The sequence below is a fragment of the Callionymus lyra genome, chromosome 6 (assembly GCF_982586985.1).
Source record: "Callionymus lyra chromosome 6, fCalLyr1.hap1.1, whole genome shotgun sequence".
In the NCBI taxonomy this organism is placed as follows: Eukaryota; Metazoa; Chordata; class Actinopteri; order Syngnathiformes; family Callionymidae; genus Callionymus; species Callionymus lyra.
In genome coordinates, this window is record NC_141823.1 from 12818397 (window position 1) to 12832188 (window position 13792).

The 13792-nt window shown below is 34.8% G+C and overlaps 1 protein-coding gene across 2 annotated transcripts in view; it reads left to right on the plus strand.

Annotated features, from left to right (window-relative positions):
* The first annotated feature begins 1009 nt into the window (after positions 1-1009).
* The window catches only part of sbf2 (SET binding factor 2), a 76398-nt gene continuing 63615 nt past the window's right edge, over positions 1010-13792 (plus strand). For both annotated transcript variants that reach the window (XM_087793734.1, XM_087793735.1), the window contains exons 1-2: positions 1010-1228; positions 9565-9650. In XM_087793734.1, the coding sequence (XP_087649860.1) occupies positions 1174-1228; positions 9565-9650 (141 nt within the window). In that variant the 5' untranslated portion in view covers positions 1010-1173. The remainder of the gene's footprint in view (positions 1229-9564; positions 9651-13792) is intronic.

Sequence of the window (13792 nt, forward strand, 5' to 3'; positions counted from 1 at the left end):
GGCAAGGAATTGGCACATAAAGGTTGATAAGAATATCAAGTTCTTATTCATTCTCTTTTTGACGACCCGTGAAAACATCATTTAAGTTTTCTATTTCTAAACTCCTGCTGTGGGTTTTCTGGTTACGACTTTTTACTATTTAATTGTATTGCATTATGTGGTTTTATTGTATTATTGTTATTTTTACCGTTATCTTTTACAACTTGTCAAGTGTCCTTGAAAAATACAGATGATTTAGTTTTAGGCTTTGGAATGTATGTTTCCGAAACAGAATACATGAATATACAAAATATATATTTCATATACATTTCACTCATCCATGTTATTATATTCGATTAATATTGTAAGATCAATATTGTCAAAGGTGACTGTTCTAACATAGATGTAAAGTGAATTACCTACTATTTACATGTAAATGCTAAATTAATCGTAAATAAGTACCAATTTGTCATAGCAATGAAGGAACAAGTTTAAATTTCTTGTAAACATCTTGGTGAGGAATGAGTTTGGGATTTTGTTATTTTTACCCCCACTTTACCAGGCATGTCTCGAAGCAAGTACTTCACCCCAGCACTTTGAGGGCCACAAACTGAACCCTGTCTTCACAGTTAAACCGTGGTCACGACTACTTTCTTTATACAAGCACTTGATATTGAGTCAAAAAACATGTTGTCGTGTCGTAAAGGAAGCGAACGACACCAATAAACCTATTTCTATGACAATCCCTGACAATAAAGATGATTCTAAATATATTTAATCTCCTATTGACCAATGCTTTAACAGGTCATTCTGGTCTAAGGGACCGACTCGTATCTGTAAAAACTCCACAAGGAATCCATAAAACATTGAATAATGAATGAGAGTCTAACTTGTTGGTTCCATCCATGCACTATTGTTTGGCCCCTGGTATAGTAGCAGTTGTTTCGGATGAAAGGAATTCGACAAAGTGTTGTGTTGTTAATGTGTATTTGGTACTGACCCCCCACAGCCCTAAAATAATCCCTGAGTGGGCAACAGAGGTTTATTTGTAAACTGGTGGACCCACGCCCATATGGAGGGCTCCAGCTGCCGCACGCATGCGCACTGACACTCCTTCTGTCAAAAAAATGGCTGTGCTTTGGAAGCAGGAAAAATGCTGAATTGTTTTGATATAGCCCGGGAAAAGCAAAGGATATGGCGAGATTTGCTGACTATTTTATCGTCGTGGGATACGACCACGAGAAGGCCGGTGAGTACGAGTATTTGAAGCGAACAGTCGTGTTGATGTTGATGCTTAGCATCGTTAGCTTAGCCACACAGCCTAAAAAAAAAAGCCTGGAAACATCTTCTCCTCCCTCGCTGTTAAAAGGCGTTTTTTATGGGATGCGTTTCCGCTTCCTGGTGGGATTTTAACTTTAATTTGGATGTGTTTGTGAGCTACAAAGTTGTTGTTTTTTTAAAAAAGGGTGACCATAATTGTATCTGGGAAGAAGCGAAACTTTTTCATGGATTGAAAGTGTGTCACATCCTGTCCCTGTTGATCATCCCTGAGACGCTTCACTGACAGTTACGAGGATAACGTGTGAAATACAAACATCTTTTTCAACTGGCAAAATAACTGTTGTTTCTAAAAAAAGCTTCATTAACGGGTTTTTTCTTTAAAAATAGCAATGTTTGCGTCCCTGTCTGTGTGATCGTTGCGTAATGTCAGCTGTTGTTTCTACGTCCAGACAGTAGATGCACTTGTCATACATTTGATGTGTTGTTGTTTGTATCGGAAGTTTTGGTGGATTTCTTTTTTTTTTTAACTTCTTTATGGGCGTTTCTTCGCAACAGCTGCGGGTAAGACTTGCCCCCACTTGTGATCCGGAGAACCCCTGCTCTCCCTCCACTCTTGGTGGGACAGGAAGTTGTGCAGGAGTCCATTCAAAGTTTCCTCATGGTCCCCATTTTTCACTGATTCTTTTTAAGAAACCATTTTGACAATACATGTTTTTACCTCCGTCTCTGACATATGCTTTTAAATAAATGGATTGAAGCTATGGATGTTGAGGAGGACTTTACTAGTATTATTATGTATTATTATTAGTAATATTGCTTTTACTAATCCTAGTCAATAACATCTTAAGACTCTCTTATTCGTGAAGGCTTTTTTTCAGATTTTCAGGGACTACCGTGTTGTTCTCTGTGTTATCTTGTGCCGTGTCTCAAATCGCATACTTGCGTACTCAAAGTTAGTATTTTTAGTGCGTAAGTGCGTCTTAATTCTTAGTATGCGAAATTTAGTGGGCCATGCACACTAAATTGTCGTACTAAAACGCCCACAAAAATGAGTATGGTTCGATGGACACTATCTACCCTAGACGTCTCCATCTTAGTGACGTTGTAAACGGAAGTTACGTCATATATATATACATATATTCATATACTTACAGGTGCATTTTCAGCAGCAGTAGAAGGATAATTCGTCTTCGGTGCTGATACCAGCTTAAATATCTCGCAAATACTTCGATTCTCATATTTTCTCTTTATTTCTTCTTCCAAACTTGCAAAACGTGTTGCAAGCAGGTGTCGGCGATAGTGTTCCTACAGCTGGTTGCAACCATCGTTAAATAGAAGTAGAAGAAGAAGCTGTAGCGTCATTACCTGTTAGTGCGTAGCACCAGTGTTTGATTTGAGACATACTATCTGTTGAGAATTTGCGTACTAGTTAGTACGTACACTATCCTAATGCATACTAATGCAGACCCCTGTCTAGAAAAGCGCTGTATAAATATAAATTACTTACTGATTTACTTTAACAACATTGAAAGAAATGCTCCTCAAGACAAACGCGTGGGAATCAACTTTTATTTTTCACGGTTCCTTATATCAGTGGTCCCTAACCACCGTGACCGATACCGGTCCACGAGGCATTTGATACTGGGCCGTAAGAGAAAAATACAATTGTTTCATTTTTGTTGTAACGATTATTATTATCGTCTATAAGATATTTTAAGATTTTTTCCGAAGTAATATGAGCCTATGACTCTCGACAAATCAATATACTATTCCGGTTCAATTTTACTCAAAAAAAAGGGAGAAACGCACAAGCTCTCGCTGACTCAGCGTTATAGTGAGATGTGTTTTTATTCACTAAAAGGTTTCTGCAGGTCATGCCTTTTCATTTTTTTCATCTGTAGGCTGGTCCGTTAAAAACAAAATACCAACATTAAACCGGTTCGTTTTGCAAAAAAGGTTGAAGACCACTTCCTTATATGACCATCAATTATTTTTTTATTTCTGGAAATCCATTTATGGCCAGAACAGAATGTATTGAACCTATTTATATTAAACTTTTAATTTATTTTTTAAATTTGAGTATCCCCGGGTACTTAACTACAGATGAGAAGTTTAAAGGTGGATGATCTGTATAAACTTGAACCCTCGTTCCCGGTGTTAAACTAGGACAATGAAATCGTACCATTCCAGCAGATGTTCAGTCATGTGTGTTTTTGACCATAAACTATAAGCTTATAAAAATGATGCTTTATTCCCCCATCTGTTCTCCAAACCATTTGTGTCTTTTTATATTGATTCAAACAGTTGTGGAATGTGCTTACAAAGACACACAATCCCATCTATCGGTAACCTAATAGTTGAGAGTATCTGTTCTGAATTTGGTGAAAGGCTTATGTAACTATTGCAATCACACAAAACCAAAAAAAAAAAGAGGAATACACTGACTCTGAGCAAAATGCTTCCATGTGCATCATTGTACAAGTATGACATTGACCTAAGTGGACATATCTTTAAAATTGTATAGTGTTTCGAAAGTTCTTTTTTGCTGTTATGTATTAAACATAGCTTAGAAATGCCTCTTTATATAACGTGCACATGTGTATCTTTTTTCAGATATTTGTCAATCGGATCTCTGTTAAAACCCTTCAAACAAAGATTTGTGTGTTTGCTGCATTACACCCACAAGCAAAGTTATGTGGCAAAAATGTGATCTTTTCTAAATTCTAAAATGGCTCTTGTGACATTTGTGAACTAAAGAAACATTTTCTCCGTCATAGCGGTCTAAGTAAATACCAGAATTAAACAATTAACAAATGTTACTTCAATAAATCTGAGAACACATTTCCGCCTGTGACTTTATAAAGTGCTTCATTCTTTAGCCTTTTGTAATGGCTACTTTGAAAAAGTCTTCCTTGATTGGTAATACTGATCTGAAGCAGATATTTTACATAAGAAACGTTTCAGTGGGCTTGAAAAAGAGCATTCTAGCTAGCCCCTTTCATCCTTTTTTTTGGTCTAATTTAATTTAACTTGTATGATTTACTGCAGCCTTTGGATGCATCAGCGTTGTTAAGTATTTGTCTGACAGCTTTCCAAGTTTGTGTTCAAATAAAGGGTGAAATGCGATTCTCTTTTTATACTCATACGTTGTAATTGAGTATTTTTATAGCACATTATAGATTCCCTCAGTTAATTTAAATAACCAATTTGGCGTGGGCTTGAGAAGAGTTTTTCATAAAGCATTTAAAATCTTTGGTGAAATCGGAGAATGTAAAAAGTTTATGTTGCTTAGTATGAGGACACGTTATTGGCTGTAATACTGGTAATAATGGTGCATTAATAAAACCTATTGCAGGCTTTGAATTTAAAATCTTTAAGGTCAAGGGAAGTGTTGCCTTAAAAAAGAGCATATATTTAAGGGCACCAAGGCAAACATTTCTTTCGAAGTAGGGGCACCAAAGAAAATGTTTGTGTGTGTGTATATATACAGTATATATATATATATATATATATGTATCATGCTCTTATTAACACCTATTGAAAACAACAAGAAAGTAAAATGACAATTTCAATATAGTATTATTTTCAGTCATTTTTTGGCTTGCAACAAATAATGCAGTAACATTTTTAAATAATGTACTCAGGTTTGACATAATGTCATGTTAGCGTATCAGCTGTGCATTAACTTCTTGGGCTTCTACTGCTAGTAATTATTAATTTATAACAAAGATGTATTATAACAAATATTCACAAACATAAATAAAATGCTTTGAATAAATAAGCACCTGGCATACATGTTTAAGCAATTGGAATTACAAGAACATAATAATATAAATGACTGGATTATATTTAAAAGTAAAATGAGTAATGAGATTTGGTTAATCACTGAATATAAACCATGTTAGTCATGCCCACATGCCCCCTAGACCGGTCTATCCCCCTTTACCTCAATATATCTTTATCTATATATATAGATATAGATATATATCTATATATAAATATAAATATAGTTTAGAGGAAATAATAAACAAATATATAAAACGCCATGCAATTATCATTCTATCAATATTATCATTTTTATTAGCGGCTTGATTTCAATGTACAAAAAGTATACAAATCCACGTGTGTTACACACTTGGTCCCTGACTGCCACGAATCAAAATAAACACACACATAAACAACATCGACAGGTTTAGGACCCGGCGAGTTTCGAGGGCAAAGAAACCACTAAATACTTTGCATTTATCAATGAAATAAACGTACCTAAAAAAGTTGTGTATTTTTCACAACAGCCTTTAATTCCTCGTCTTTCCTTTTTTTTCATGTTGTTTACCTTTTACCGTTAGATATTGAACCGTTGAAAATGTTAGATAACAATCAAGTTGGGACGATTTTATTATGTTAATTCAACTACCAGTATTTATTAACAAATTAAAAGCCAAGGGCATTCACGGCAAGTTGTTGCCGTAAACACGGGTACATTTTTCAGGGCAAGTGTTGAGGACGTGCACGGCAAGTACCGTGGTTACCGTGGTGAAATCTGAACCCTGCTATTGGATTGGGTTTTGCGGATTTTATTTGGGAAGAAGTGTCATTTATAAAATAGATAAAATCTTTATTGTCAAACATTGTTTTGGCTGGCAGCAACAATACAACATTTAAAAATGTAATCAATAATTTAAGGATAATAATAAAAAAAAAAAATCTAATTAATGCATGAAAATAAATAAACAAAAATGTATTATAAATAAAAGAAGGGTAGACATGACTTACAACCAATATGTTTAATATAAATGTACTATCGGCACAATTAATTTACATTGCAAAGATTTATTTGAACAAAGCCAGATGTAAGCACACCTTATACAATTTAAACTCAAGTGATTTCACAATATTATCTGGAAATTACTCATTTCCAAAAGTGCTGATGGTTTAAAAAGGCATTTTCTTGTGTGAGTAATCGTTAAATCCTATCAAGATAAATGATTAAAAAAAAACATAACTACTTGAATGTTGATGATAACCGGTTGTTTCACCATCATTTTTTCTGAACAGACAACTGTTATATATACAAGCTTATCTATAGAAATAACTTTGTGCTTTTTCCCGAACATTTCGCACCTTTATTTAGTATTGAGTATTTTTTACCTGATAATAAAAAGGTTACGTATGTGATACTGATCTTAGATAAAGTGTTACAGCTGTTTTTCAATAGAACTGAAACTTGGCTTTCATTTTTTCATGTAATCAATCCATGAAATGTTAATTTGATCCAACATATATATATGTACAGTACAAATTAAGTCCAAAAGCTCAGGCTCAACTGTTCCCGTTTCTCTACGAGTGCTGTTTTTCTATTGAAGCTCAGTCTTTTTATGTGCATGCTCCTATTAAAACTAAACTGAAATTCACATCTGTGTGTGTCCAATTCCTTCTTAACGTCAAAGGCATAGATGTGAGGGTTGATTTAATTTAATTTAATTTAATTAATATTGACGTTACTGTCTTTTGGCTATGTTGGTAAAGCCATCATATCTTATCACTCAATTTTGGGGTGTGTTTTGGCAAGAATCTGGTGATGATGAACAACCGTATATTTGTGGTATTGCCCGACGACTCTGGCTTTACAGAATTTAAACACTAAATGGCTCAGACAGAGTCTCAACCGCTTTTAATTGGTTTTGAAACCAAAACAAGCCCATACTTCAGCTTCAAAAGATTCGTCTGTGTCCTCTTGTCCTCAGTCATCGCTTAGATCTCACAGGATTCTTTGGCAAGGAGGCTGTAATGACTAATACCATAAAATGGCTGGAAGTTTATTTGCAACACAAAAATGAACAAACGCCATTAATATATTGGCAGGTTAATATTGAATAAAAAACTAATCAGTACAGTATTGATTATCAATACAGTATCGTGGGAAAGGTTTTTGACCCAAATGACTGATTTCTAAACAACTATATCACTGCCCCAAAGGATAAAACACATTTGAAGTCTATTATCAACCTGTTAAAAACGTTAAAAATCAACGGAGCATAGAAAACAAGATGGTGGAATAACGCTTTATATTTAAAACCTACACATGTTATGCATTCACCTGAGGTCCTCGTACATGTCAATTATTATTCGTGTTGGCATAACTTCAAAAGTTAAATAAAGCATTTCTGATTAAAACCTGCGTCGCATTTTTTAACAGATGCTTAAATTACCATGTTCCTGTTTTAGGCCTGGGTTCAATTATCCTTGCTGGGGTTCTTTATAGTTATTAGGGAGGCGGCGTTTAAAGGCGCAGCTTGTTTTAATATAAGAGAGGAGCTTTGTGGAATGTGAGGAATTCTGTCATTTATTTTCATCCATGGTTGAAAATTACTACTTGCCAGTGCAACCATGTGATTTCAATTAAATTGGAAAGAAGGACCTGAAGACATGTAACAGTCAGGACTTCGTGCCACCTCACACGTCCGCACTTAAAAGTCGCCTCGAAAATCCAGATGTCCTGCTCGGTAAAGTGTTTCCGAGTAAGTTAAGTTAATGGTTAACCGTATATGGGGACGATCAGATACGATCTAGACATGTTTCTCAAGTAATTCCCGTTCTATTGTTTGCTCGAGCCACGTGTTTTCAAGCGTATTGCTAATCATAATTTAACATCTTGTATTGTTACCACTGACTTCACTTCCTTTCGTCTGATAAGAATGTTCATGTGATCTCATTCTGACATCTAGTCAAGTAAATGATTTGTTTCTGAGCGTTGAGGTATTTCATCACCTCTCCTTTTTTGAGCGAATACCAACAATCAAGCATATGAAATCAATTTCTTCTGACCGATTGATTTGTCTTTTTTTTTTTAACTGTCAAAATGTGGAAGTGTTTAAAATAACACTGAGATGCAGTCATCTGGTCACACAGCGCACTGTGACACATGCTGCGGAAGAAATGGAAAATGCTGGGATGATCATGATAAATACTTCTTTTTAATAATTAAAAAATATAAATCATGCAATATGATTAAAGGGGAAATTAAATTACACGACATATCAATTGCTTGGAGCAAGTGTGTCAAACCCAATTATACAAGGGGCCAAAGTCTTTCAACAATTGGAGTCGGGGCCAAAAAAAAAGCTCATATCTTAACCAAACTATCTGTCACAGGAAGTGTTTGGTTACAATATTGTCAAATTATCAATGTTCCTTTTCTTCAAAGTCAGTTGTATTCTTATTGGAAGTTGGTCTATAATTAATTATTTTTTTTCTCTTCTTTATCTCTACTTAAAGTGAAATTTTACTTTATTTGAGCTAACCATTCGACGGGCCATATAAAATGACTTGATTTATCAAGTTTTCCTACAATCAAATTGTATTTCTGAACCTAAAAACATCTGTTAACTAACTGTTTTTAAAACTTACTTTGGTTTTAGAGAAAATTTTACGCTTCATTTCCCAGCTGCAAGTTAAATTTCTGCATTTTTTATAGTCCACCTCTGTCCACCGGCTCGCTCGGAATATGTTGACCTACATACATTTGGAAATTCTTTTGGATTCAAACTTGAAGTATCTGTCAAAAATAATATCTGAATATATTCCTCCCCCCAGAGACCTAATTGTATTGCTGCGTTCTATACCATCGCAGGTACATTAGGTCAAGCAGAAATGCAAGTGATGGGGAAGTACTCTCAATGAACTGCAGCTCTTGAAAAATACCTCCAACTTCTTTACTCATTGAAATGGGTCATTGATTTTCAGTTGTGTCATAACCAAGAAAGAGAAACGGAGCACATCTTTGCTAAATTAACCTTATCTGGATTATCAGGCTTTCGATAAACCTTGGATTCTGCTCTTTATATAATAAACGGCAGAATGTTATTGAATCTTATTAAATGTACCCAAAACTAGACTAAGCTTTTGGTTTTCCACCAAAGGGTTTGGCCTATAAAAATGTTTGTTATAAAAAACACACGTATAGGGTATGCGATTGCGCTTCTCTGTTGTCGCTTTTTAGATAATAGTTTATGTAAGCAAAATATATTTAACATCTGTGTTCAGTCAAAGTGATTCTGCAGCAGGTTGTGTCTCATATTGTAATACATCTGCCAATGATGATGTTTCCTTCCTTGTATGAGTCAACTTAAAAAACATACCAGTTATTTCAATTTTTATTATTATTTACTTTCACTTTTACATATTGCTCGCACTGCAAAATGACAAGAAAACCAAACATATTTTACTGTCGTTATAATGCATTTTTTCCTCCCCATAAACATTTTATTTAGCACTTGTTGATTCTTTTCGTCATTTTCTCTTCAGGATCAGGCGAAGGATGCGGAAAGATCATTCAGAGATATCCCCAAAAGGACTGGGAGGGGACCGCTTTTCCTCAGGGCGTGGAAATGGTAAGTGATTGACTTAAAATACCATATTTAATAAGAAAACTTTCTTGTTCTTTCCCCTTAATGGAAGCAAGTCAGTCTCAACCACCTGTATCTATTTTGAGTATCTTCTCTAGTCACATCTATTCTCTTTAAGTTTCATTTTACCAGAACTACTTTTATCAGTGGTTGTTTTCCTGTTCTATTTTCACCTGTCAACTTCAATTCTAATAAAGTATTAATGAATGATCCATCTGAAAATAGTTTACAAGAGAAAAAATGTTCCACCATTCCACAACATGTCTAACTTTAATATCAATAAGTATTGCTTTTGCTTTTACTTAACGACAGACATTATACGTTCATCCTGTTATTGTAACCTAACCGATACTGCTGTGAAGATTCTGTGGCCAGAGGGTGTTAACTGTTGCTCAATATTGATGTCCTAGTAATGAGTTTATTCAGGCAACTCATTACAGACAAGTGTGTGGCGTTATTTTCATCATATAAGTCAACTATTATTTTTTTAGAAAGGCATGCAGTCGACTTCCTGTGTAACCTGCTGTGTGTGTTGGCGTCCATTAGTTGATCCTGCGAGTTATATTTTATATGAGAGGCAGTGTGTCAGACTGGGCCCAGACCTAATAAAATCAACTATGCGGGTCTGAATTAGTCACTCTTTCTCTTCAGAATTCTGCAGGGCTTGCTGCACATGTACGTCTAATATAATACTAGTGAAATATTGATGTTACAATATATTGCAATATTTTATATATATATTTGAAACAACATTTTATCATTTGATGTTTTAATGTATAATTAACATTTCAAATATTCATGGCGTTTATTCATTTGTGTGCTTTAATTTGACAGAGTTCATTATTTGCTCTGTGCCCAAAGTAACAACAAAACCGGTGAACTGGCAGCGATGACTTAAAAAAGAAAGGATACACCAGGCTCCAGCAGCTTTCAAAGCTGATGTCTGAAACCATTTTGTCTTAAAAACAATGCAAGACAGTGGCGACGTCGATAAGATCTGCAGTATGAAATCTGGGCATGTGGACCAGCATGTCTTCCTCTAGAAATATGTTGACTTAAAAAAAATAAGCACCGACAGATACTGGATTTGTCATGTTGCTCCAGGTCGTTTGAGACTGTAAATGCATTTCCTTTTGCATTGTTAATATACATTTTCTTTTGTTAATATTTTCCTACAAGAAATTTCCTACAAGCTCTTTCACATTTGAGTAGAGAAAAAAAAGTGTCGTCGACGTGATGTCATGCATGTAATGCATTGGATGATTAATAATAATAATAATAATAATAATAATCTCTATTTATATAGCGCCTTTCTAGACCAGGGTCACAAAGCGCTTTGACAGCCATGATTACTATGCTATGATGGTTTTTGTACAATTAAATGAAAGAAACAATATATTTTTGTTCCTAAAATATTGCAATACATCCCAATACATCGTATTGTCACACATGTATCGTGATAGGTATCGTATGGCCAGATTCTTGCCTATACCCAGCACCAGTTAAAACTAATATAATATTTGACATAAAAGGGTTTTCGTGCATTTTTGTTATTATGTACCTAGTTTTAGACAGATGTTGTTTTTATTCAGAGTAAAAAAAATCAGCATTGGCTCTGCTTCATAAGTCAAAGATTGGTATGTCCAAAACATTTCAAGTGAGTTCAAAAATACATTTTGTACAATGAGGAAATCCACTTTGGACCTCTAGCCTCCTATTGACTCTGTCGGACGAAACCTGGATGTTTCTAATCACGGAGCATCATCTGTTAAACACCCTGTCATGCTTTCCTTGAGTTTATATTTAGAAACACTTGCACAAGTTCAACACAGTCTATAACCTTAGTGTTTCCAGATGTCATCGAGGACTTGCATACCATCCCTCATTCCAGTGTGCTTGTGTGTAAATTTAACTGTTCCACCCTCCTAAAGGGATGCACACCAAGTTTTCATCATGGCGTGTCAGCTCGACTTAAATTGAGACATACTACAATCCCCACCAGACCATGAGAGCATGAGGCATGTTTCTTGTTTACCTGACGTTGAGAAAACCCAGGCTAAACTTGTTTTTTTTCTGGATTTGTTTCAGTCTTGTTGGCTATTTTTATCCATTTCTTTTTGTTGTTCATCAAATTCGACAGATGACGTTTTGAATTAGGGAGATGTTGCATGACAGAGGAATCTCTTGAGAGATTCATTGATGTCCAAAATGACATGTGAGGAAATATATGACACGGCAAGCATATTTCATTATCAGTGTTACAAGGTGAGGTAATTTTTGCGGTGGTGCAAATACTTGAAGTGAAACTACAAAGCAACATCGACAAAGCAGAAGTAATTGTATTCTTGTAAAATAAGGGAAAGTCTTGAGACTCTGGCAACTTCATTTTCAGGAATTTATTTTCAAGTTTTTTATGACTCATTCAAAATGGGTATTTTTTTGGTGAATGTAAGAGAGCAGTGGACAAAAATAAATTAAAAAACAGAGCAAGAAATCTCTTTAATTTAATATAATAATATAACACAATTGAATGTGATGTAAATACAGTACAATTGTACAATTGATAATATATATATATAACTGTATCTGAGATGCTTGAATGGCTGTTAAGTAAAAAAAAAAAAAGGTATATTATTTTTAAAATATGAAGTTGTTGATGCTGAATCTGGAACCAATGGCTACATAACTGAGGTTCTATACTGGCTGTCGCTTCACAACAATTCGTCCGACTATCTAGGTTGGGGGCCAAATAAACGTAGATCCAGCTTTGAAGCTTTAATGAAGGTACACCATGGTGTTTTACAGACCCACCGAGCAATTAGCATTTGGCTGGGTTTTGTGCCGGTATGTAAAACTTTATTATTTGCAGATTGTTCCGAAAAAGACATGAGTCATTTATAAACACCAAAAGCTCACATCCGTAGAACACAGTGGACGGGCTGAGCACGAAAAGCATGTTGTGGTTACAACAGGCCCCCAGCAAACTAAACAACCACAGATGAGGAATGTACTTAAAAAAGCGTTTACAACTTGTGCGCGCAAAAAATGTGTTTTCAATCTTCGCAGGCAAGTGATGATGATAGGAACCAGCCCAAGCCCTCATCTGCAACGGATGAGCCAGATTTGTAGATAGAGGTCACCACATTTCATATCTAGTAGATTTCCACCGCCTCGCTTCGTGGAGAACGATGTTTCCGTAATGAACACAAACAACAACCGTGACTAATTAAAGTACGCAAATGGCGGAGAACATGTATAGTAAACATTTCAAAGCAAAACTAATTGTCTTTTGAGACAATTGTTTTGTTTGCGTTGACCTATTTTTCAATTTGTTTTGTTCTTCTGCCTGGTTTAGAGGAGCTGACGTTTACCTTTGAGGCTCGTTTTCTTACGTATTTATGGATGAAATGCAAGGGAAAATTGGACTATTGAAAGAAGCTTAAGTGTATTTCTCAAGCTATTTTGGTAGAATGCAAGTCTGTATATGTCATTTTTGGCATTTTATTAACTCATAATATATTTTGTAAACTAAGGGTGTGGCATGAATCTGGTGATACGATACTTAGCATATAGGGGCAATGGTACGATATATTGCAGTACTGAAGGGAGAATTTAATTGGAAAACTGTTGTAACATAAACATACATTGCTGTTACATGCTTAACATCAACTTACTGAATTCAAACAGAGCGATCTGTATTTGTATTTTACAAGAGTTAATAAAAAAATATATACACTGCTTTTTAATATCATACATTACCGTCAAAATAAATATTGTTTTATATAAGTACAGTATATCAATATATCCTTCTATATATCCTTCTACATAATCCAATTAATCAAAATGCTGAATAATATTTTTGATATAATAGTTAAGAAGTAAAAGTGGTAGACACAAACAGAAAAAGGTGCAAGAGCTGCGAAATGCTTATTTTGAAATGGTAAATAATGTAGATTTCTTTTTAGTCTTAATTCAATTATGTGATTATATTCTTCCTTTTTATCTGAAAAGTTTCCTTGTGCGTCCTGACAGATCTCCTTTAATACAATGAATTATTATTAAGATTAAAATGTATATTAATATAATAACCAAGTTAAGATAACCTTTATCCCACTGGATGTTTTTTA